General features: G+C 37.8%; 1 protein-coding gene across 4 annotated transcripts in view; it reads left to right on the top strand.

The window, feature by feature from the left end:
• The window catches only part of ARK2N (arkadia (RNF111) N-terminal like PKA signaling regulator 2N), an 86,329-nt gene that overhangs the window by 24,116 nt on the left and 35,807 nt on the right, over positions 1-26,406 (top strand). For all 4 annotated transcript variants that reach the window (XM_047086136.1, XM_047086135.1, XM_047086134.1 and 1 more), the window contains exon 2: positions 14,079-14,863. In XM_047086136.1, coding sequence (XP_046942092.1) covers positions 14,149-14,863 — 715 coding nt within the window. In that variant the 5' untranslated portion in view covers positions 14,079-14,148. The remainder of the gene's footprint in view (positions 1-14,078; positions 14,864-26,406) is intronic.

Raw genomic sequence — 26,406 nt, 5'->3', positions numbered from 1 at the left:
AACAGCAGATGACTTCAGTTTGCATTTGTCACATTAGGAACAACAATACTGTTTTAGTTTATTCATTCATTCATTTTATGTCTTTATAATGGTGTTAAAGGATGGTTAGTGATTGTAGCCCAAAAGGAGTAAAATCGAGCAGTGTAAAAGGCAAACCTTTCCTATGTTGAGTGTTTAATGATTTTGTATACTCTGCTATGTCAAAACTCTCAGGAGGGTTTCCTATAGTGGTTGGTCTTAGATAAGACCCCGTTAATCATTGTCTATTCTCACAATTCTAAGTTCACAGGAAGTTCTTAAACATCTAAAAATGTATTGTGAGAAGGAAGACTTTCTTATATGTGTGTGTTTTATTAATGCTTTTATATCTTTTTTTGGTCCAAGTATAATTTGTTACCTATCAGTTTATATGCTAAAGCAACAGATTTACATTTTTTAAAAAGTCTGTTTAGAGTCTCTCCTCTATTTTATGCTTTTTCTAATTTGATTCATCTACCATTCATCTGTATTCATCTACCACCTCTTCTTGTATGGATAATGTCCAAATCTGTATCTCTTTATTTTTTTCCTTTGAGACCTATATTCCTAAGCATTAATCTAGTTCAAATTAAAGTTGGTTGTTTCTCCTTTTACTTTCCAGTAGTCCATATCTTAGTTTGGGGTTACCCTGTACCTAGTTTCAAATGCCAATAACTATCCAAGGAGTGGAGTGTTCCATATTGTCCTGTGGGTTGAACTGGTTGATAATGTTCAAGTCTTCTAAATTTTTGCTGACTTTCTGTCTAGTTTTATCCGTTGAGGACTGGAAATCTGCAACTTTTGGTGTTGAATTCTCTCCTTTCCATTTTGTTAGTATTTTGATTTTTATATTTTCCTGATACATTAGCTTTTGTATCATTATGAAATGTCCTTCTTTGTCTCTAGTAACATTTCTTGTCTTAGTCTATTTTTATCTCATGTTTATATAAACATTAGCTCTCCTGTTGTTGGTCTCTGCATACTATATCTTTTTCCATTATTTTCCCTCAACCTGTTTTATCTTTGAATCTAAGGTATGTTTCTTAGACTATATACAATTGGGTCTTTTTTATTCATTCTGATAATCCCTGCCTTTTGATTGGAGCATTTAGGCCATTTACATTTAATGTAATTTTTAATTTAGTTGGATTTACATTTGCTGTTTTATTTTTTTAAATATTTAAAAATTTTTTTAATGTTTGTTTATTTTTTCTTTATTTTTTTTTTTAACGTTTTATTTATTTTTGAGACAGAGAGAGACAGAGCATGAACGGGGGAGGGGCAGAGAGAGAGGGAGACACAGAATCGGAAACAGGCTCCAGGCCCTGAGCCATCAGCCCAGAGCCCGACGCGGGGCTCGAACTCACGGACCGCGAGATCGTGACCTGGCTGAAGTCGGACGCCTAACCGACTGCGCCACCCAGGCGCCCCTAATGTTTGTTTATTTTTGAGAGAGAGAGACTGAGTGCAAGTGGGGAAGGCAGAGAGGGAGTGAGGGAGACACAGAATCCGAAGCAGGCTCCAGGCTGTAGGCTCTGAGCTGTCAGCACAGAGCCCAACGAGGCCCACAGTTCTTGAACTCATGAACTGTGAGATCATGACCTGAGCTGAAACCAAGAATCGGATACTTAACCAACTGAGCCACCCAGGCGCCCCTGCCATTTTATTTTCTAATGTCTTATTGTTGTTACTGTGTACCTTCTTTACTGTCTTGGGAGATACATATGTGTGTGTGTATTATTCATTTTAGTGGTTGCTATGGAGATTACATCTGTATCTTCATTTGTCACAGTTGTCTTCAAATTAGTGTTTATTTAATTTCAATAAAATATAGAAACATTGCACTAGTAGGGAAAAGCTCCATCTCCTCCTTCCTTTTTATAGTATTACTTTTGTATATTATAACAGCTGTGTGTATTGTAAACCTTGCAATACAGTGTTATAATTACTGCTCTGTGTAGTCTTTTATTTTTTAAGAGAAGAAATAAGAATCATTTATAGCGTCTTTTATGCTAACATACATATTTAGCATTTTTTGTTGTCTGCATTTCATTTTGTGGATTTGAGTCACAAATTCTTTCCTTTTAGCTTAAAGAATTTCCTTTATTATTTCTTGTAAAGCAGGTCTGCTACTAATGAAATTTCTTAGTCTGTTTATCTGGGAATTTTCTTTTCTTTCTTTCTTTCTTTCTTTCTTTCTTTCTTTCTTTCTTTCTTTCTTTCTTTCGTAAATCTTTTATTTTTATTTTTTTAAATGTTTATTTTTGAGAGAGAAAGACAGAGGATTTGAAGCGGGCTCTGTGCTGACAGAGAGCCTGATGCAGGGCTCAAACCCATGAACTACAAGAGCATGACCTGAGGCAAAGTCCGGCTCTTAACTGACTCTGCCACCCAGGTGCCTGTTTTTTTTTTTCTTCCCTTCATTTTATTTATTTTTTTAGTAATCTCTACATTCAATGTGGGACTTGAACCTATGACCCTGAGATCAGGAGTCACATACTCTTCCAACTGAGCCAGCCAGGCACCCCCATTTTTAAAAATTCTTTTGTTTTCTTTTTTTAAAAAAATCTTTTTAATGTTTATTTTTGAGAGAGAGAGAGAGAGAGAGAGAGAGAGAGAGAGAGAATGTGAGTGGGGGAGGGGCAGATAGAGAGGGAGACACAGACTCCGAAGCAGGGTCCAGACTCCGAGCTGTCAGCACAGAACCCGATGCGGAGCTTGAACTCACGAACCACGAGATCATGACCTGAGCCGAAGTTGGACGCTCAACTGACTGAGCCACCCAGGCACCCCTGAAAAAATTCTTTTGTTTTTAAAGTAGTCTCTCCACCCAACGTGGAGCTCAGACTTAAGACCCCAAGATAAAAAGTCACATGCTCTATACACACTGCCTAACCAGGTGCCCCTTTTTGTCTTCATTTTGAAAGAATATTTTTGTTGGTTATAGCATTCTTAGTTTTTCTCCTCAGCACTTTGTTCTCTGTTCCTTTCTCTCTCTCTCTCTCTCTCTCTCTCTCTCTCTCTCTCTCTCTCCCTCTCGCTCTTTTTCTCTCTTTTTTGTTTGTTTTTTTTCTTTTAGAGAGAGAGCTCCAGCAGTAGGGAGTGGGAGGCACAGAGGGAGAGACAAGCAGACTCCACATCAGCATGGAGCCCAACACGGGGCTTGGTCCCACAACCCCAGGATCAGGACCTGAGCCAAATTGAAAGGACACTCAGCCTACTGAGCCTCCCTCCCAGGCGGTCCCTCCCCTCAGCACTTTGAATGTCATTCTACTTTCTGGCCTCTAGTGTTTCTTTTTCTTCTTCTTCTTTTTTTAAAAGTTTATTTATTTTGAGAGAGGGAGAGAGGGGCAGAGAGAGAAGGAGAGAGAATAATTCCAAGCAGGCTCCATCTGCAATGTCAGCGCATAGCCTGATGTGGGGTTCAGACCCACCAACCGTGAGATCATGACCTGAGCTGAAACCAAGAGTCGGAAGCTTAACTGCTGAGCCACCCAGGCACCCCACACATGTTGATATTCTTGATGTTGTCCCTTGTGTTTCAGAGGCCCTGTTCATTTTTCTTCATTCTTTTTCTTTCTATTCTTCCGATTGCAGTTTCTCTTATCATTTTGTTCACTGATTTCTCTATTCTGTCATCTTGAACATGTCGTTGAGCCCTAGTAGTGAAATTTCTTTTCAATTTTTATATTTCTTTTTTTTTTCTTTTTGAAGTTTTTATTTATTTTTGAGAGACAGAGCGCAAGCAGGGGAGGTGCAGAGAGAGAGGGAAACACAGAATCTGAAACAGGCTCCAAGCTCTGAGCTGACAGCACAGAGCCCGATGTGGGCTCGAGCTCAATGAACTGCAAGATCATGACTTGAGCTGCAGTCAGACGCTCAACCGACTGAGCCAACCAGGTGCCCCATCAATTTTTATATTTCTTAAGTGGAGAATGTCCATTTGGTTCTCTTGATAATTTGTTTCCTTATTGAGATTATCTACTTGTTCATTCATTGTTGCTATACTTTAATTTTTAAATCGTATCTTTCTTTAGTACTTTGAACATATTTAAAATAGTTCTTTTGAAATCTTTGTGAAGCCCATCTGAGGACACTTGTTTTTCTAGTGACTGCTTTTATCTTCTGTGTATGAGTCACATTTCCTATTTTTTAAAGGTCTCTTAATTTTTTCTTGAAAACTGGACATTTTAGATAATATATTGCAAATATATCCAAATATATTTGGATTCTTACTATTTTTCCCTTTGAACGTGTTGCTCTTTTTTTGTTTAGGTAATGGGTAAATCTGAAATCTGTCTCTCCTGCAGTGTGTTGTTGCTTATGTCTCTGCTCAGTTTTTTATTTTTTATTTTTCCTATTTTAAATTTTAAACCTGGCTAATGGTTGCTCTTGTCCTTTCCAACACGGTTTACTAATCAGCCAGTACTTGTACAGAAATTTTGCTCGAATACCTCCCACCAATAAGGATTCTTGTTCTGTATTGATGGATCTGTACATGGATGGATGAGAGCATTTTAAAGTTCAGGCCATTTTCAAGTCTGCTGGTTTTTTTTGTTTTTTTTTTTTTTTTTTACTCTCTTGGGCCATTTGGCATTTTCTCTGCATAATCCTGCAGCCTCAGCCAAGAATATGCTTGACCCATTCATGATCACATCCTCAGGCTAGTGGAACCCTTGGCCTCCCTGCTTGCTTGCTGAGATTGTCACTTGCCCCTATAATGCCCTTGGGACGTAGGTGTGGCTAGCCGGTCCAGATTGAGTGAGGCCTCTTTGTAAGTGCAAAAGCTGACCCTCACATCCTCTTGGCCTGCTGCATGGAGTTAGGCTGAACCTATTGAGCTCCATGGACTTGGGGGAGGAATGGGAGCAGCCCCAGGCAAGGAACACCACAGACCCCCACTATTCTTAATAAAAATCCTGCAGGTTTTTAAACATCAGTATGTTTTGTGTATACTTTTGACAGATTCCTAGAGCTCTGAAATGGTGGTTTTGATTAATTTTGTCATGCCTTATAATTACATTTTGGGGAGTTTTGCTGACCCCATCCCTTGCTTGTAGCCAGAAGTCCTGCCCTACCAATACTTACGAAACCCTGCATACTCATAATCTGTCCCCTCTTCTTCAGTTCCTGAAGAACTATCCTAATAGTAACCACTATCCTGACATTTTGGTAACCATTCCTTTGCTTTTTAAAGTAGTTTTATTTTGTCTTAGTTTGGACTTTGTATACATTGAATGACACAGGTTTTTTTGCAGTTAGCTTGCCTTTTTTCTTTTTTCTTTTTTCTTTTTTTTTTTTTTTTTTTGCTTACCATCGTTTTTATTGTTTTATCCATGTTGGTGTAGTTGTCTTTTGTTTCCACTGCTATATGCTCCTTTATTGTACCACAATGTAGAATGTACCACAATTTATTTTTCCATTCCACTGTTTGTTAGTAGATGTTTTGTTTTTGTTTTGTCTATCTCAGAAACAGAGCTGCTGTGACCCATGTGTTTCTCTAGACAATGTTTTTCAAGTTTTAGGTCACCACCTACTGGGTTGTGAAATCAGTTGACTGAGTCATGACCAACACTAAATTTTTTCAATGTATAGAATGAAAAAGAAAACATCTGAGTATGTACTTGACATAGGTTTTTGTTTCACGAATGTTACCACAGGAAGCTCCAAACTCCTAAGTCACCCCTTATTTCCTGCAGTCTAATCTTCAGAAAGCACCACGCAGTCCCTGTTCTTTTCCTTCCCCTCCTTCTCCAGCTCAGTTCTACTTTAGTTCATCATCAGCACAATCACCAATATTCTTAACTTCCTCTCTGAACTTCCCCTTTACCTTCTTGCACTAATAGCAACATGGCTTTCCACTGAGGGCACTGCTTTACCTTGCAAGGGAGTGGCTGTGCTTTTTTCCTCCTGCAGTCCTTATCCTCTGCCTTGGATTTCCTTGTTCCTCATTGCCACTTTTCAGATAATTGCTGTCATCTTTTGACCACTGACCCGTTATGCTGTGATGATTTTTGTTCCTTGCTTAGTGTCATTTTGTCCATTATTACTGTTAATTCTTGGTGATTTCAGTATACACAGATGATCCTTCTGACACTGCCCACTCAGTTCTGTGAACTCACCTGTAATGATTTTGTTCTCTACCTTAGCCACTTATTTCCACAGTCATACTTTAACCAATGTTTCTCAAACTATCTGTTGCGAAGGACCATTGTATTTTTTTTTTTTAAGTTGGTTTATTTATTTTGAGAGAGACAGAGAGGATGCAGAGGAGGGGCAGAGAGAAGGGGAGAATCCCAAGCAAGCTCTACGTGGTCAGTGCAGAGTCCTACACGGGGCCCCAGACTCATGAAACTGAGATCATGACCTGAGTCACAATCAAGAGTCACATGCTTAATTGACTGAGCCACCCAGATGCCCCTGGACCAGTGTATTTTTATTTCCAATCCAAATTGGTAGATTTTTGTTTTGTAAAATATGGTCAGCTAACTACTAGGAAATTGAAATGCTCTTTGGTTGTCATGACAGTATCAAATGGCTCAAAGTTTCTAGTCCATTACTCTTAATTTCTATAAGATAGTCCTTGAAGAACAACATTTTTAGTATAGCACTATTTTAGATCTTGGCAGTTACCAACAAATGTAACCCTTCCATCCTTAACTCCACTGGGATGTCCGTTCCATTGGACATTTTCACTGCCCTGTACCTTCTGGATGTGATAATTACAATCATTTCCTTGCATGCACTCTTGTTTCTTTCTTGTACTGTTCTGCTTGCTTGGTGAAACTAGAATTCTGGTTAAATTTCTTCCTCTTCTGTGCTTGGACTTACGTAGCTGAACTTCAGAGGAGAAAAACATAACCACATGTGCCAGTCTCACTTGAAATTCATACTCCAGCCCTTAAAGTGGGCCCTTGTTATTGCCTGGAAATCCTACACTGTATTTCCCTAGTGTCTTCACTTCCTCACTACTTTTTCACACCTGGTCCTGTGATCAACCTCAACACCACCTCATTGGTCTTCCCTTTTAACAATGACCTTGGTTTCTACTGCCTTGTTGTGGTCAGAAGGAACTTCCACAGATTCCCATTCTGTTTATCACTGGGCTATGAAAATTAGAATGACACCTTTTGTCTTGACAATAATTTTTGCCTTAAGGTCTATTTTACGTATTAATCATAGAGATAAGTCAGCTGAGGGTTATGTAATTTTTCATTTATATAATTTTTTATTTCTTTACATTTTTTTTTTTAATTTTTTTTTTCAACGTTTTTATTTATTTTTGGGACAGAGAGAGACAGAGCATGAACGGGGGAGGGGCAGAGAGAGAGAGGGAGACACAGCATCGGAAACAGGCTCCAGGCTCCGAGCCATCAGCCCAGAGCCCGACGCGGGGCTCGAACTCACGGACCGCGAGATCGTGACCTGGCTGAAGTCGGACGCTTAACCGACTGCGCCACCCAGGCGCCCCTATTTCTTTAAATTTCTATAAGTCCCTTTATATGGTAGATGGACATTAAATAAAATTAACGACCATTATGCAAAATACTATGAAAGAAAATAGGCTTATGATCTGTATATAACAGGGATCCTATTAATAGGTACCGAAGGCAACCCCAAGGAAGTGATACCTACTCTGATATATGTGAAGAGTAGCCAGCAAGAGGGCTGGCACAAAATAAGTAAAAGGCCAGAGATCTGAAAAAAAAAAAAAAAAAAAAAAAAAAAGAAAAGAGAAAAAAAAAAAAAAGAAAAGAGAAAAAAAAAAAAAACTGTTCGTCTAACATTCTTTGTAGCTAGAGGGAGCTAGGGTGTGAGTGACCCAAGATGAAACTGGAGATGGTGGGCAGAGGTTTTGAGCAGGGAAGAGCAATCACACACTGCCCTCCTTCCCCCATCCCTTAAGTTTGTGTTAGCGGTCCCTACATAGTGTGGGAATTGAGTCAGTAGTATTGCGAATTATTCTTTTTGACACTGTGTAAATTACTGTGCTTAGCATTTTTATTCTCTTCAGATTTTCTGTAGCAAAAGTTTGAACCCTTTTCCATTTTCACAAATTTCAAAACCTGCTATTTCACCTTGTATTAAGTTTTGCTGACCAAGAATGAGGTCTAGTATGAAAGAAACTCCTCCAGATGTTCATAGTAGCCTCATTTAGCCTTATACTTTGTTATTTCCACTCCTTTTTCTTAATACTTTCCTCTTCTCTGTCTTAGAGGGGCAGTATATTGCTTCCTTTCCATGGTTTAACGCTCTTTCCTGTCCTCCTCTTTTGTCATCTTAGTTTCTTAATGAACGCAGGACTAATACATGCTGCATTTTGATTGTCCAGAACCCAGGTTTTTAAAATAATTGCATATAATCCTTTATAAAGGGGCAAGAGAACTCCCATAAAACTCAGGTTGCCTTGATACTCTCCTCTTGTTCGTTGCCCCATTCCAACCTTGTAAGACATTAAAAAAAAATACTTTATGTGGAATCTAAAAAAGAAAAATTTCTCATATAAACATGTCATATTTGCCTTGCAAAAATATTGTTCTGCCTGCTGTATGGAGCTCAGGTTGGTGGCCCAGGAGCAAGACTGAATATGGAAAGAGGAGATGATTGTCAGTGGTTCCATTGAAAAATAAATAATGGAGGTTGTGTTTAGAGTGATTGACAGTGGAGATAGAAAATAGTAGGCTGGAAATATAAGGAGGTAGGACCGATGGGAATTAGTGAATAATGGGATGCAATAAGTAAAGGAGAAGGCATTGTCAAGGATAACCCTCAGGTTTTTGATACGAGCAACTGAAGTAAGCAGTGATGCTTTTTTAACTGAACAAGGGAAAGCTAGAGAAGAAGCAGAGAGGGGGTAGTTCAGAGATGGGTAATTTGGTTTTGGGCATGAAGAGATTGTAGTTTGGCCTTTATGAAATCTAAATGCAGATGTCAGGTGGCTATTTGTGTAGACTGGTATAGAGCTTGGAAAAGAGCTGAGATGGAGAGACAGAATTACTAGTATAGGGATGGTATTGGAAAGATTGGTAGAAAAGATTACTTTGATGGGTGTGAAAAGGATCTACCCTTGGACTAATGCCTGAGGTTTGGTAGAGGAAGTTAAGTCTATAAAGTAGGCTGAGAAGGAGCAATCAGAAGAAGGAAGCCTGGAAGCTACAGAAAAACATTAGTTTAAGGGGGAGAGGGAGTGGATATAGAATGCTGCTTAGACATTAAGTAAGATGAGGGCCAAACTATGTTGGATTTAAAGTTATGGGGATCATTAATGACCTTAATAAGAACTGTTCTTCAGGTGTGATAAAAGCAGGTGTCAGATGGGATTGGGTTGGAGGAGTATGAGAAGTAAAGAAATTGGAGGGAATTTAGACAACTCTTTTAATGAGGTTGGCTGTGAAAGAAGAGAATGGTAATTGGAGGAGGAGATGTGAGATTGAGGAGGTTAAGTAGGAGGAAGATTTTTTCAAATGAATGAGTGGATGGATGGTTGGATAATCCATTTGAGTTATCTCATTTGAGTGAGAGGTTAATGAATGCTGAAGAATAATCAACAAGGGCTCTAGGGAGACGAGGGGGGATTAACTGTAATATCCAGGTAGAAGGGGACCACCTTTAGAGTGGAGATTAGAACAGCATGGTGGAAAAGAAATAAAAATAACTAAATAAATGCTCTCTGTTGTTTATTTAATACATCATTGTAAATTCACTGAATGTTAAATCAGGTGGTTGAGAGCCTTTTATCCCATTTATAAGATGCAGCTATCATTTCTGCTGCCAGCTACTTTTGATTACCTCTGTATTTTTCCTGACCAAAAACAACATGCAGTAAATACTCTGGTTCTTTGGGAAGATTATTATTTTCTATACATATGACATCTTTTCCCCCTGTGTTTAGGGTACTTCATTTTTATTCTAATGCAGGGAGTTTTGTCAGAACTTCTGTTTTCACTTTCTGTGACTTTTTTCCTTGTGTTTTATGAATTATAACAAAATTCTACTGCAGGGGGCAACTATTACACTTCACGGACTAAATTTGACCCGAACAGTCAAGTAGTTGGTGTCATGAGCAGAAAAGGCACAAGTCCCCTTTTCTTCAGAAGACTCTTTTATGTTAGAGTGGATTTTTGAATAGATAATAACTTGTACATGATAGTAAATTCAAGAGGTAAAGACTTCGTGCAGTAGAAAGGTCTTTTGACTCCTGTTACCCTCATTTGCTCTCTTTCCTTGCCAGAGTAGCTGGTGTTACCATTTTCTTAAGTATCCTCCCAGAGATTCTGTACATTTACAGACAAACTCACATATAAATATAATTTTGTTCTTTGTTTACACAAATGGTATAATGTACCTTTTTTGTTCATTTAACATTATGTATTGAAAATTGCTTATATTAGTGTATTAAAGAACCTTTTCATCCTTCATGGCCACATCGTATGGACATACCACTGTGAGCTAACTGGTGTCCTATTAATGATGCTAGTGTTTGTGATTAAAATTGCTTTTTTAGGCAGTAAAAGCCTTTCTTTCTTTCTTTCTTTTTTCTTTCTTTTCTTTCTTTTCTTTTCTTTTCTTTCTTTCTTTCTTTCTTTCTTTCTTTCTTTCTTTCTTTCTTTCTTTCTTTCTAGTTAGTTAGCATATAGTGCAATAAGATTTTCAGGAGTAGATTCCAGTGATTCATCCCCTGTGTATAACACCCAGTGCTCATCCCAAAACAGTGTCTTCCTTAATGCCCCTTACTCATTTAGCCTCTCCCCGCTCCCACAACCCCTTCAGCAACCCTCAGTTTATTTTCTGTATTTAAGAGTCTCTTGTTTTGTCCCCCTCCCTGTTTTTATATTATTTTTGCTTCCCTTCCCTTATGTTCATCTGTTTTGTATCTTAAATTCCACATATGAGGGAAATCATACATTTCTCTGACTTGTTTCATTTAGCGTAATGCTCTTTAGTTCCATCCACGTTGCAAATGGTAAGATTTCATTCTTTTTGATTGCTGTGTAATACTCCATTGTGTGCATTGTGTGTGTGTGTATAAACACACACATACATATGGACATTTGGGTTCTTTCCATACTTTGGCTATTGTCAATAGCCTGCTATTGTCAATAGCCTGCTATTGGGGTGCACGTGACCCTTCGAAACAGCACGCCTGTATCCCTTGGATATATACATAGTAGTGCAATTGCTGGGTTGTAGGTAGTTCTATTTTTAACTTTTTGAGGAACCTCCATACTGTTTTCCAGAGTGGCTGCACCAGTTGCATTCCCACCACAGTGCAAAAGAGATCCTCTTTTTCTGCATCCTCGCCAACGTCTGTTGTTGCCTGAGTTGTTAATTTTTAGCTATTCTGACTGGTGTATTGTAAATTTCAATTAACTCTTAGATATAAGGATCTTGAAATGAAAGATAATCATTTGATTGATTTGTCATATTGAAAATACTGATAATGTTATGTTTTCCTACAAAGAAAAGCAGTTTAGATTTATTTGTCTTACCTACACTACTGAAGAAACCAGATTTTTATGGTCGTGTTAACATATTTAATTTTTAAAAAAAATTTTTTACATGTATTTATTTTTGAGAGACAGAGAGAGAGCACAAGTTGGGGAGGGGCAGAGAGAGAAGGAGACAGAATCCGGGGCAGGCTGCAGGCTCCAAGCTGACAGCACAGAGCCCGATGCGGGGCTCGAACTCACAAACAGTGAAATCATGACCCGAGCTGAAGTCACTCAACCGACCAAGCCACCTAGGCGCCCCCATATTTACTTTTCAACCTGATGTTATATACTTTAAAAGGTCCAGTACCTTCTGCTTTCAAAAATTAATTTGAGACTTTTGATTCTTGTGCTTTATGGCTGACGTTAATTTCACTTGAGTATGTTTCTCAAATATTTCAGCTATAAGAAAATTTTTTATTCCAGAAATATTAACTTCATTCTATGCAGAAGAATCAACTCTCGTTTTTATTTCGCTAGAAAAATCTTGGTTTATTCCTCATATATGGGGTATTTCATATGTATGAATATTTTATTTCCTGTTATATTGCCAGCATGCTTTAGTTATGACACTGGCAGTTTTCTGGTTTAACTTTTACTCCCTCTGTTGGCTTTCAGAGGTGTTGCATTCCTTTTGGAATGGTGTCAGGAATAACATTTATGCTTACATTTTTATTTAACTCAAAAAATTAGTAATGATGCAAATATGCTTATGAAATAGGCTGCAGATGAGATTGTTTTAAATTAATGTTTCCAGTGGCCGTGAATGTTCTGGTTTTCATGAATATGTTGAGGAATCTTCATCAGAATGTCTGTTTTATCAGCAGCTGAGAACAAGGCCACGAAAAACAAAAGATAGTAATACAGATTGTTCATGTTTATGGTAAGGGAAAAAGCAGCCTTGGCATGTTAGATTAAAAAAAGGATTTTCCAAGTATCTTCTAGTTGCTGTCTACCATATGTTGAACTGTCAAGTAACTTGATGGAGTGAAGCAGCAGAGCTGTCTTACAGCTCCTGATGAGTACATGTAGCTTAGTATTTGTGTCTGTCTGTTACCAGTGGGACATCATGGTAACTGCTTTCTATAACATCACATGTACAGAGTGAGGTATTTACTTGCCTTGTACATTCTTAGCATCATCCTTTTAAAACCAAACCACCAGTTAATGAAGACTGTATAGGTCACAAATCTTGCCGTTAAAGATTATGTCCTGTGTCTCCATGAGTAAGTGGAGTTGTAGCACATTCAATGGGGGAAGGATGTTAGGTTCTAAAGTTAGTATATAAAGGTGGAAAATGTATGTAGGGTGTTTTCTCTTCAACCCCTTAAGTCATTCATAGACTAGAGTGTACTAGGTTCACAAAGTAGTTGATCTGTATTTAGTGGCTATTGTTTATGAAATAAAGCATGTTGAAACACTAGGCTCACATTCAGCCTGATGAGAGGCATGTGGGAACTAGGAAGGACCATGAGGAAACAGTATCATCAGGCCTGGCATTTTTTTTTTTTTAAGTTTATTTATTTATTTTGAGTGAGAGAGAGACAGTGTAATCCAGGGAGGGGGGCAGAGAGAGAGAGAATCCAAAGGAGAGAGAATCACACTTCCAGTATGGAGCATGACACAGGGCTCGATTCCACAAACCGTGAGATCACGACCTGAGCTGAAATCAAGAGTTGGACACTTAGCTAACTTAGCCACCCAGGCATTCCAGGCCTGGCATCTTAATACCCCTGTAGAGCAACTCTTCCTGAGAGGAATAGCAAATAGGTTTGGTGCAGAGTTACTTTGGGTGCTCATTTGCCAAATGCATGTGGTTGAAGGTTTTTTTAAACACAAGTGTACATTTGGGGGCACCTGGGTGGTTCAGTCGGTTGAGCATCCAACTTTGGCTCAGGTCATGATCTCACAATTTGTGAGTTCGAGCCCCGCATCAGGCTCTGTGCTGACAGCTTGCTCAGAGCCTGGAGCCTGCTTCAGATTCTGTGTCTCCTTCTCTCTCTCTGCACGCCACCCCCCCCCCCCCCCCCCCCCGCCGCACTCATGCTCTGTCTCTGTCTTTCAAAAATAAATAAATGTTCAAAAAAAATTTTAAACACAAGTGTACATTTGATGTTACTCCACTGTAGCTTCTTCTCTTGGAGGATTTGAGTATAAAATTATTGAGTATAGTTAACTTGTTTCTGAGACTTTTGAAAAATCTCGTTCCCAGATTTTTTTTTGAAGCATTCTTTTTCCTTTATGTTTAAGTCAGAATATACATATTTAACTATCAGAGTTTTGAGGCTCCCTTTTTGGACCATTTTAAATAAGGTTTTAAAGTTGAAAATCTTTGGATGCTTGTGCTGGGCTTGCAAGTTCAGTAATTAAGGATTAATATCATGCCATTATTAGTAATTGTGTATGCTAGTGTTTTGGTAATACTAATAAGTCCTTTGAATTTGACTTAATCAGGCAGATAAACATATATTTTAAAGGCCTGTGTGATGGTAATTTTTGCTACCCATTTAGAAAGGTATTCATTAAATAATCTACTATTTCTGTTTATTGATTTTGTGTGTTTTTGTACAGGTTGCTTTCCTGTTGCGACTTTGACCTAGTTTCCTAGACTCTGCTCCATGATTGAACTTGAAAGTCTGAAATGAAGATGGAGGAGGCAGTGGGAAAAGTCGAAGAACTCATTGAGTCTGAAGTCCCACCGAAACCATCTGAACAAGAGACAGCTAAGGAGGAAGATGGATCTGTAGAACTGGAATCTCAAGTTCAGAAAGATGGGGTAGTGGATTCTACAGTTCTTTCTTCAATGCCCTGCTTGTTGATGGAACTGAGAAGGGACTCTTCTGAGTCTCAGTTAGCATCCACAGAGAGTGACAAGCCAACAACTGGCCGAGTTTATGAGAGTGACTCCTCTAATCACTGCATGCTTTCCCCTTCCTCTAGTGGTCACCTGGCTGATTCAGATACCTTGTCTTCTGCAGAAGAGAATGAGCCCTCCCAGGCAGAAACAGCAGTGGAAGGAGACCCTTCTGGAGTGTCTGGTGCCACTGTTGGGCGCAAATCTCGGCGGTCCCGATCTGAAAGTGAAACATCTACTATGGCTGCCAAGAAAAACCGGCAATCCAGTGATAAACAGAATGGCCGAGTTGCCAAGGTTAAAGGTCATCGGAGCCAAAAGCACAAGGAGAGAATCAGGCTACTGAGACAGAAAAGGGAGGCTGCTGCGCGGAAGAAATATAACCTATTGCAGGACAGTAGTACCAGTGATAGTGACCTGACTTGTGACTCAAGCACGAGCTCATCAGATGATGATGAAGAGGTTTCAGGGAGCAGCAAGACAATCACTGCAGAGATACCAGGTAGAGGATGTTTTTTAAACTGACTGTAGAGCAACCGATGGCATTTCTAAGCTGTCAGGCCGAGTTAGATGAGTGACACTTGAAAAAATCCAGGAGACCTGCAGCTCTGTGTAAATTTGAAGACTGCAGTGTATTAACAAGACATGGCCAGTTTAAAAACCTGTTCTGAGGTTTCCAGTGCACTTTTGCACATCAGCAAAAAAAAAAAATATTTGAATGGTTAATAATAGGGACAAGATTATTTTTAAGTAATGGAATTTCCTTTCTCTGTAACCCATTACCTGAACTCCCATCATTGCCTTTTTAGCACTGCTTAGATTTAATACTCACTGATCAGCATTATTACTAAGTAAATCCTCCTCAGGAATAGGCACCTTGCTTTATTATATAGCCACTGTACTCGAGCTTATGGTGTCTGAAATAACACGTTCTATCTTCCGTTAAAGTTTTCTAATAACTGTTCCTCCAAAAACCGTAGTTTTAGGCGTTTCCCTCCAGTTCAGCGCATGATAAGATAGTTATCCTTGTGGCACATTTTTCTATTCTAAGTTGTCACTTGCATTGAAAAGAATGCTTTTTGCAGAATTCCCCCCTTTATCCCCCAAGCTTTAAGAAGTTTGTCAGAAATCTGTTTATTCTAGCTCTTATTGGTGTAAGCGTCTGTAATTTATTACATGTTTGACATACCTGTTATCTCCATATTACCGTATTTGGTACTGTGTACTACAAAGGCAGTCTTGAGAGTTCAAGGTGGAAGAAAGACGAAGTCTGAGCAGTTCTTAATTGGCGAATTCTCATTATTGAAGAGACTCTTATGATTAGGAACATTTTATAAACTACATGGCATTTAATAGATAATGACAGCATTGTTTATTGCTACATTAAAGAGGGGGAGGTTTTGGTTTTTAAAATTTTATGGGTGATTGTTTTTTCCTCCTAGTTTTCTGGAATGTTTGTTTCTACACATGAAGACAGCATATTGCTGATAATACAAAGAATATTTCAAGAAAAATCATATTGGTTAATTAAACCTATAGCCAACCAAACTTCTATAAACTCAGTAACAATGATTTTATAGGTGTTCATCTCATAATAAAAGTCTCATCCTTATAGTACATTAAATATGAGTTTTTAACAATTAGAAATGCTTACTGTTTTAGTATCTGTTGAATTCCTTTGGTAGTTCTCTGTGTTAAAATTGCTGGGGAGGGGATTTAATTGACGTTCATCAGTTGAAAGCATGAGAGAGCAGATTTTGGGGTTGTTCTCCGGCAGGTTCTAGGTATATTTCAGTTTTACATTTAATAATGTGTTTAAGAAAGCTTGATTAACACCTGTAAAATTGTTTATTCATGCATTCTCATGTCCTGTGTTCTAATCTATTAATTAAGATTATAATGAATCTTCAATACAGTGCTTAATTTCACTCACCGAACAGAGTTTTAGGTACCACACCAATATTTTACCTCCTTATGGAAAGGGAAAAGAAGGCAGGTGAACAGAATTCTTTTTGACAATAGATCCAGTTGTGGAAGTGGCATGAGAAATGTCTTTATGGGCACTCCCCCTGTTTGGCTTACGTAGATTAGGTATGCTTTGTGTATATTATCCAAACTTCCTTGGTTAATGACTGCTTTCACCAGTGTGTAAAACTTTAAAACACCAGTCTGTTTCTTGTCTATTCTGAAGTGTATGCAAACCAAAACACCAAAGTAAATTATCTGAATCTATGATTTAATTTCTTTTGCTTACACCACTTAGTAAGTTTGTGGCTTTTGAAAGTTTGTGGAATTTTCTAAGGTAATCCCAGAGAATCAAATGGTAGGTAAGGTGCTGGGCCACGGTATATGACTGCCTACACTGCACACCACATGTTTCAGGAGGTACTGTTCATATAGGTGGGTATGGAAAGCGCAAAAGAGGGAACAGCCTAAGTTTAAATATTAGGAAGTTCATTTCAACTGTCTATATTGCTACCCCTAAAAAATTGTGACAGCGTGCATTTGTAATGTAATAATAATGTACCCCTCAGTTTCCTGAGTCACATTATGACTTCAGGAAGGGGATATACTCAACCTTATAGCTAGGGCAGTTGTTGAAGAGTTATATAAATTGTAAAGATAGGATAAATTATGAACTGACTTGAGGGCAGCAACATGGACATTCAGGTGAACTTAAACTGGATGCACCTGATGGAATCTCTTAGATTTTGAAATTTGAATAAGCTGTTTACACAGAATGAAAATCCAGAGGAAAAGTAGAAACTGAGATTCTTGTTATACTTTTTCATCAAGGTACAACTGATTTAGTAATTCAGAAAATGCTTCATTTATAAGCTTTGTTAGGATAAATATTGAAGGAATTATGCTAAATGTTCTCTTATGCCAAATAATTTACAATTAATGCATTTTCTTTTAAAGAGTGAAGATAACGATGCAGACTTGTACAGTGTCTGATCATGCTTAGTAATTGAGTTTGATATTTGGAAACAGGTTTATGAGGATTTTTGGTTTTTAGTTAACTGACAGGCAGCGTAGCATCCACACTAAGTCATTCTCTCGTTGAAGTCTTTGAGAACATATTGCTGTTTTTTTTCTTTTTTTTTTTAATTTTTTTTTTTTTTAACATTTATTTATTTTTGAGACAGAGAGACAGAGCATGAACGGGGGAGGGTCAGAGAGAGAGGGAGACACAGAATCTGAAACAGGCTCCAGGCTCTGAGCTGTCAGCACAGAGCCCGACGCGGGGCTCGAACTCACGGACCGCAAGATCATGACCTGAGCCGAAGTCGGACGCTTAACCGACTGAGCCACCCAGGTGCCCCCATATTGCTGTTTTCAGAATCTGTTTGGAGATACCATATCAAGATAATTCGGGCAGTTCTTGCATGTGAGGAACTTAGAGATGAGCAAACATAGAGTATTTGTAGTGAATATTAATGTGAAAATGCTTCATGGTAGTCTTGAGTATTTGAGGCTTTTAATCAAATGTCTCATTTGTCTTTATAGATAACCTTTTTGTACTCTTGATCACTCTTTGCAGTTTTATGGTGAGAGCATTATTTCTTCTGGTGATGGGGGAAGGGGATGGGACAGAATGTCACTTCTCTGTAAAATCACTCTAAGTTGAGACTAGTTCTGTACAGTATGCTCTTGCAGGGAATTTTGATTTTAGTGAATATGAGTAATGGACATCAGACTTCATTAAGTTCAAGAAATTAGTTCTCTGAACAGACTAACTTGTGTCCATCAGTGTACGTGGACAGCAAGGAAAAGTTTTTCTAGTAACTTATTTTTGATAAATATTTAGCATAGACTAAACCTCAGGGTGGCTTCATCTTGTCTTGGCTATAATGATCTGCTTTTGTGTGGTTTAATAGTCTACCATATAAATGCCTTTTCAGACTGAGGTACCAAAATAGTATCTGCCTTCATAGGTAAGGGTCAGTTGTCTTGGCAGGTTGCATTTAGAAAATCTGATTGATCTATTTTGGAGAATGTTGGTGGAGGAGGAAGGCTGTTGAGGACAATTGGCTAAGATCACCTGAATTCTCAGTCCATGTGGCCAGGCTCAGCCCCAGTGAAGCCAGGATCTCAGTACCCCTTACTCACCATACACATTTATGCACTGAAATGCATCATGATACACTATCATCTTAGCTCACAGTTTTTCTGAGGTAAAGACTTAGGCTTGATCAATTAACTCATGCTTGGAAATGAAAAAGAATTTTTTTTTAAGTAGTAAATGCCTTGTAGAAAATTTTGAAAATAGAAAAAATGTGAAGTAGAAGATTAAAGTCACAATTCTACTTTTGTTAACATTTGAGTATGTTGCCTTCCCATAATATGTAACAAAACTATCACAATATGTATATGTCCATCTTCCTTTCTCTCTTAAAGTTGGGTTTTGAACTTTTTAACAAAATATAATATTCTCCCTACAGTGTATGGATTTTGAATTACTTAGCTAACCATAAAATAAATTCCCCAGTGTTGGTCCTTTGGGCTGTTTTTATTTTGCTATTAGGGAAGGGTATGAATACTTAAAGGCTCTTGACACATAATTGCCAAACTGCTTTTTAAAATATATTGTTTATTGCAGTTCAGGAGTTTGTGTATTCGTTGCATTATATTCTTTCTGTTGAATATATTTTAAAAAGTCTTGCTGATTTCATGGAAGAATTGTATCTTAGTGTTAATTTGCATTTCTTTGATCACTAGTGAGGCTGAAAAATTCTGTTTGGTCATTTGTTATTTCAGCAGACGTTCTGTTCATGTTCTTTGCACATTTTCCTCCTGCCACATTTGTTTTTCTTGTTGATTTGTGAGGGTTCTTAGCCTATTGGGGATTGAATTACTTGGGAAATTGTTTATATTGATTTAAGCATTGGGAATTCACGGAGATGACCCCAAACCCACATGAGCAGTCCCATAACCTTTTTCCTAGATTGCATATTAAGTGGGTAAAAGCCCCACTTTCCCATTTTAAGCCTCTTGTAATCTTACTGTATTTTGGTAGCTATTTTGGACACTCACTAAATATACTGATAACAAAATACCGAGATGTAGCAATCAGGTGAAAACTGCCTATTTTCAGCTTAGTAAATGCAATCAGTGCAGGTAAAATCCATGCAGTTTTCAACCTAACAATATGTTAGACTCACTTGGGAGCATTTAAAACTAATGATGCCCAGGCCCCACTCCAGACCAATTAAATCAGAATCTCTGGGTCTTACCCAAGGCATCAGCATTTTTTCCCAGCTTTTTTGAGATACAGTTGACATACAACATCATGTAAGTTTAAGATGTACAATGTGATGCTTTGGTGTATGTATAAATTGCAAAATAATTAGTACAGTAAGCTTAGTTAACACTTCTGTTATTTCACATAGTTATAATATGTATGTTGAGAACTTTTAAGATCTGCCGTCTTAGCAACTTTCAAATATACAATACAGCATTGTTAACTGTAGTCACCGTGCTGTACTTTACATCCTCAGAATTTATTCATCTTATAACTGGAAGTTTATACCCTTTGATCACCTTCACCCATCTCCCTATTCAGCCACAATCTACTTCATGAGTTTGGTTATTTTAGATTTTATGTATATATGTGATAACACATTAAAAAAATTTTTTTTTAATGTTTATTTTCTTTTGAGAGGGAGAGAGAGAGAGCACATGAGCGAGGGAGACACAGAATCTAAAGCAGGCTCCAGGCTCCGAGCTGTCATCACAGAGCCTGATGCAGGGCTTGAACTCATGAACCCTGAGATCATGCCCTGAGCCAAAGTCAGACACTTAACTGACTGAACCACTCAGGTGCCCTGCATTTTTTTTTTTTTTTTTAATTTGAGCACACGAGCGAGCAAGCACTGGGGAGAGGGGCAGAGGGAGAGAGAGAAAAAGACTCCTAAGCAGGCTCCATGCTCAGAATGGAGCCCGACATAGGGGTCGATCCCACAATCCTGGGATCCTGACCTGAGCTGAAATCAAGTGTTGGATGCTCAACTGACTGAGCCACCCAGGTGCCCTGAGATCTTGCATTTTTAAAGCTCCCTAGATGATTACAGTGAACAGCCAGGGCTGAGAGCTACTCAGTTAAGTGGTGATGTTAAGTCTCCTACATAGTTAAAAGTCATTGTGAAACTGGTTATCTGTCTCAATTGAGTTGCATTATTGTTAATGGGTATCAAGTTCTGAACAGTGGACTCTAGTTTTTAAAAGTCCTATTAGTTATAAAATCTATAGCACAGTTCTGTATTAATTTAACAAGTATAAGCACTTTTTTCTTTTATTCCATTTAAGTGATTGTTTTAAAAGCATGCATTGTTTCTCGGTACAGTGTTTGGATAATGTGATCTTAAATTTGGCAGCTTTGAAGTCTTACTGGTGGGTGTCCTTTGGTAATCTCATGTTAAAGCACTAAGGTATTATTTTCCACCTGCTTTTCCTAACTCCTTAAAGTTGAGTGCCTATATTAACTTTGTATATGCAAAAGCATAAGCTTTGCTTTCAGTAAGTCTTTTTCTCAAAATAGGATATATCTTAGTATTAATAAAAGGACATACATGTGTTTAAAGTTATAATATGGTCCCTGTTTTTTTTTAAATAGACTTTATTTTTTAGAGCAGTTTTAGGTTGACAGTAAAACTAAGAAGGTACAGAGATTTACCATATGTTCCCTGCCCCCACATACGTACAGACTCCTCCTTTTCAGCATCCCCTGCCAGAGGTAGTGATGAACCTACATTGACATCATTATCACTTAGAGTCCATAGTTACAAAAGGGTTCGCTCTTGGTGTTGTATATTCTGTGGGTCTTGACAAATGTATAATTAATTGGTCCTTGATTTTAAGACTTTAAAATGTCTTATTTACCAGTGTTTATTGCTGATAGTCATCTCTACAAGGCCACAACTTATCTCACTGTCCCTAGCATAAGCAATCTTACACAATGTTCTGAATTTAGCTTTTAAATACCCATTTTTCAGTGTTTGTTGAAAACTAAGTGCCAGAATCTGAAACAGATCCAAGTAGCCATCTTAATTTCCTGTCCTATATATTTAAATTCCCCCAGCATTTATAATGGATAAACTGCTTAAAGAAAGTTTCATATTCTTTAAATTCCATTTAGAGGCGCCTGGGTGGCTTGGTCGGTTAAGCGTCTGACTTCGGCTCAGGTCATGATCTCGCGGTCTGTGAGTTCGAGCCCCGCGTTGGGCTCTGTGCTGACCGCTCAGAGCCTGTAGCCTGTTTCAGATTCTGTATCTCCCTCTCTCTCTGCCCCTCCCCTGTTCATGCTCTGTCTCTCTCTGTCTCAAAAATAAATAAACGTTTAAAAAAAAAATTAAAAAATAAATTCCATTTAGTGTTTCCATAAGCCAAATACAAATTTTGGGGAAAGGTATGTTCCTCTTGAGGATGTTTTGTGTAAACAAGATTTTTTTTAAAACGTGAGGACAAGGGATGGAGTAGTCAGGGGAAAAGGAATAATATGAACTTAGAGAATAATAAACTACATGAGGTTTTTATTTGCTAAGTATGGGCCAGAAATTTTCCCATAGCCTTTTAGGCATTGTGAAGAGGTGGCAAAGCTGATTAAATAGTTCTCATTTTCTAGGAGAAACACTGCTATTCTTGATACTGAGACCTGGGAAATTTTTCTTTTGCATCTTCATAAAAAGCCACTATGACATAAAGTGAACCATATTTTCAGAAATACCCTGGAGTAAATACTATAGAGCATTTCATAGGGCTGTTCATTGTAAGACTTCTTGCTATAAGTAGATGGTATAAGGCCAAGGTTGATTGATTCCATCATTCATTTATTCAGCAAATATATGAGCACCTGCTTTGCAGCACGTGAGTGCAGTAGTGAATGAAAAGTCGCTGCTCTCATGAAACTTCATCTTTTTTGAGCAGACAGATAATAAGTGAATTTATCATAAGCTGTCAGAATATACACTACAAATAATAAAGCAGGATATAAGAGATAAAGATTGACTAGGAATGGGGTCAAAAAGCTATTTTTTTTTTTAATTTTTTTTTTCAACGTTTATTTTATTTTTTTGGGACAGAGAGAGACAGAGCATGAACGGGGGAGGGGCAGAGAGAGAGGGAGACACAGAATCGGAAACAGGCTCCAGGCTCTGAGCCATCAGCCCAGAGCCCGACGCGGGGCTCGAACTCACGGACCGCGAGATCGTGACCTGGCTGAAGTCGGACGCTTAACCGACTGCGCCACCCAGGCGCCCCTCAAAAAGCTATTTTATTTTATTTTATTTTATTTTATTTTATTTTTTTAATTTTTTTTTTTCAACGTTTATTTATTTTTGCGACAGAGAGAGACAGAGCATGAACGGGGGAGGGGCAGAGAGAGAGGGAGACACAGAATTGGAAACAGGCTCCAGGCTCTGAGCCATCAGCCCAGAGCCCGACGCGGGGCTCGAACTCCTGGACCGCGAGATCGTGACCTGGCTGAAGTCGGACGCTTAACCGACTGCGCCACCCAGGCGCCCCTCAAAAAGCTATTTTAGATAGTACAGTAGTCCCGAGTGGTCTCAAGAGGTAACATTTTTATTTTTTATTTACTTATTTTTTGAAGAGGTAACATTTTTAGTAGCTCCCTAAAGAAATGAAGAGTTCAGCATAATTAGTTTTAATTTTTTTTTTTAAGGTTTATTCATTTTTGAGAGACGGAGTGTGAGGGGGGGGAGGGGAGAGAGAGAGACACACACACAGAATCCGAAGTAGGCTTCAGGCTCTGAGCTGTCAGCACAGAACTTGACGTGGGGCTGGAACTCATGGACTGTGAGATCATGACATGAGCCGAAGTCAGATGCCCGACCAACTGAGCCACCCAGGCGCCCCATCAGCATAATTAGTTTTATTGGGAACCCAAATTCTATGGGATCAGTCCAGACCAAAGATAACCTTACTTAGTTCAAGGATAAAACTATGTAAAACTGCATATCCTAAACTGGAATACCATGAAATGACTTCTTACTGGATATTAATAGCTGTAGACTCTTCACACATTTGGAAAAGTGCTGGACCATGTGGAAACAGGTTTCTTTACTGCAGTACAACTCAGAGACATTAATGTGTTTTTAAGAGGGGGAGGATATGATTTGTAGCATATCCTAAACTTAAACACAGAACCTTTTTTTGTTGTTGTTTTGTTTTTTAAAGGCATAAATTTAGCACCTTGCATAGACCAGGGTTTGTAACAAAAGTTGACCCAGAGGTATATACATGGATTGTGTATATCCTTTGCATGGTTTTCTATAAGGAATATTTTTTAACATCATGTAGGGACATTTGATAAGAATCAGTTGAGAATTAATTGTATACTGATTTATTAGGGGTCAGCTGTGAAAATAGCTTTTAGAATTTTGAAGTCTAGACCGTGAAAATACTCAAGGATACAGTGGTTCTCAACTGAGGTTGTACACAATAAAATCACATGGAGAGCTTAAGACAAAATAAAACAAACCTTCAATGCCTGGGAGCCCTAGGTTTTGGTATTTGTTAAACTACTCCAGGTTTTTATGTGCAGCAAAGGTTGAAAACCACTGTTACAGATTAATGATTAGTTGTATAGTAACAGAATACAAGTTTTACTGGGCAAATAATATTGAAGCTGTGAAAAATGGTAGTGTTACTTGATTTTTCTCAGAATTACTTTACTTTAGTTAATTTAAGTGCTGCTTATCAGTGCTTTATATGGCTCTTCTTAGTAATGCTCAAGTCATTTTCCTGAATAAGCTTGTCTTAATAAAAATACAATTTTCTGAATTAATGATGTTTTATCAAATGGCCTCAATGTCTTTAAAGCTGACTTCAGTCATGCTGGGGGAACTGAAGGAGTGCCCAGGGAAATTCCAGGATTATTTGACAGGGATGCTGTGTATGATAGGAATTGCATAGGCAGCATCCTAGAAGAGACCATGGGCTGTTTTTCCAAGATGCAGAGGCAGACAGAGGAGAAATTTTGCGTGTGGATGGAAGAGCTAACTCACCTTGACACTGGTGAAGAGAACAAGCAGCTGTCGAACCCAGGGAACTTAAAATGCAACTAGTCATCCAAAGAATTACCCTTCTCACCCAGTCTGGGGCATGCAGATGCCTGATTTCCAAGAACTATCACAGCAGCCCTTTGGTTCTTGTGCAACTTGTTGAAATGTTGACAGTACAGTAGAATTCCCAAAGACAACATTTTCCAGTTAACTTGACCAAAAATGGGAATATTACAGAACAAGCTTTGAATCTATCACAGAAATCAGTTGTGTTAACTATGTGCTTTTTGGATTGTGTAAGAAGGAATATGCTTTTGGCTATTGTAAGTTTCTTTTGATGGTGTTTTAAAAAGTACAATAGTAAACAGTTCCTTAAAAAAAAAATAGATATTCAAAACAGCAGAGTTGGATAATTTTAGCTTGTGTTTCATTACATATGGTTGGAACATAGAACCACATTTATACGATAATAGGAGTGATCCTCATCTTTATGCTTTTTTCATGCCAAAAACATAAATAAGATATAAGATAGGGAATGTTAGTGAATCCAGATAGGTAAGTAGTGAATTCTTTGAGAATCTCTTAACATTTATTCTCCCCAAACATTGTTGACTCTCTTCTGATTCCAAAGGAGGGAATCATGTAATTAATCCCACTCTGAAGATCATAAATGATGAATGCACTGCATGAACATTTTTATGTCATTCTTCCATATGTCATTTAATGAATGCATTTGTTGCTAGTCTTTAATGAACTACAACTTTCAGTAACATTTGTGTGTAGGAAGAATGAATTAATTTTTGAGGATATATACACTCTGTACCTACTATGCAAGATATTGTAGAGAAAGCAGATAAGAACAGAGTTTGATTGCTTGCATGAGGACTTTTCATTGCTACATAGATGAATTTTTATCTTGAGCATTAACTTAAAGCTCACTACCTGAGGCAGTAACCTGGCAGACATCATTCAGTGAAATTGTCTGGTACCTTGATGTAAAGAGTACCTCTAGAGGAAATAGATGAAATGGTCACTCTGTTAAGCGTATGTATTAAATGGGTTTTTAAGTTACTACTGACTAACTGTATTAGCTAATGTACTACCAATTTAATTTTGTTTTTAATCCCCAGACTGAAAATAAATGGCCCTTTGGCATGTTAAAGGGCCCACAGAGTATGTCAAAGGGGAGAAAATATCACAGGATTGAAAGTCTTGCAGTATGATAGCTGTTTTTATGTGTGGCCTGAGATTGGGAAATACTGGTATTTTATGTTTTCTGGGTTGGTGAGAAGCCACTAAATTAGGATGAAATTTTTTAGTAGGAATATGTAACTTTGCTAATACTGTTTTTGTTTCAAATTTTGCTTTCTACTGGATTTCCTTACAATAAAAATTTATTGGTTTTTCCCTTGAAATTTATAATTTCATAACTTCTCAATATGAAACAGATTAATTATTTTAATACTTAATGAAGTTGCAACGTTGGAAAAACTAATTCTGTTTTGTAAGAGGAAGGATAGGTGGTTTATATAACAATGAAGACCTTTATTTTAATAATTTATCAGGAACTTTACTCAGAAAATGGTCAGTATTTTAAGAATTTATCAGTAACTTAGAAAATTATTAGTATATTTTCTATTTAGTTCTTTATCCAAATATTTGTAATTTTTAAATTAACTGTAATAGACCGAGCCAACTTTTTTTTTCCTTTTCTAGTTTTGAATTGAAAAATAAACTGTGTGATTTGGTTTTTTCGTTTTAGAACCTGATGGGTAAGAATTGGGAGTTAACTTTGCGGGAGGCGTTAATGTTCTCAGGTCTCTTTGAAGAATGTATATAGGAATTGATGAAAAAGTGGTCAGATTTCCTGAACTTGATATTTGACAAATAGGAGTAAGTTTGGAAACACCAGTGCAACTTGCAATAAATTTCTTAACATCAGCTAAGCTCTTACATAACATTAGTATGAATTTTCAACATAAACTATGATAGGAGTTAATTATAACTGATGTATTTTTCTCTG

The sequence above is a fragment of the Lynx rufus genome, unplaced genomic scaffold (genome assembly GCF_022079265.1).
Source record: "Lynx rufus isolate CCGP_SWC_20201006 ecotype Redwood Valley unplaced genomic scaffold, mLynRuf1.p SCAF_20, whole genome shotgun sequence".
Taxonomy (NCBI): Eukaryota; Metazoa; Chordata; class Mammalia; order Carnivora; family Felidae; genus Lynx; species Lynx rufus.
This window is presented reverse-complemented; position numbering and strand designations above follow the sequence as displayed.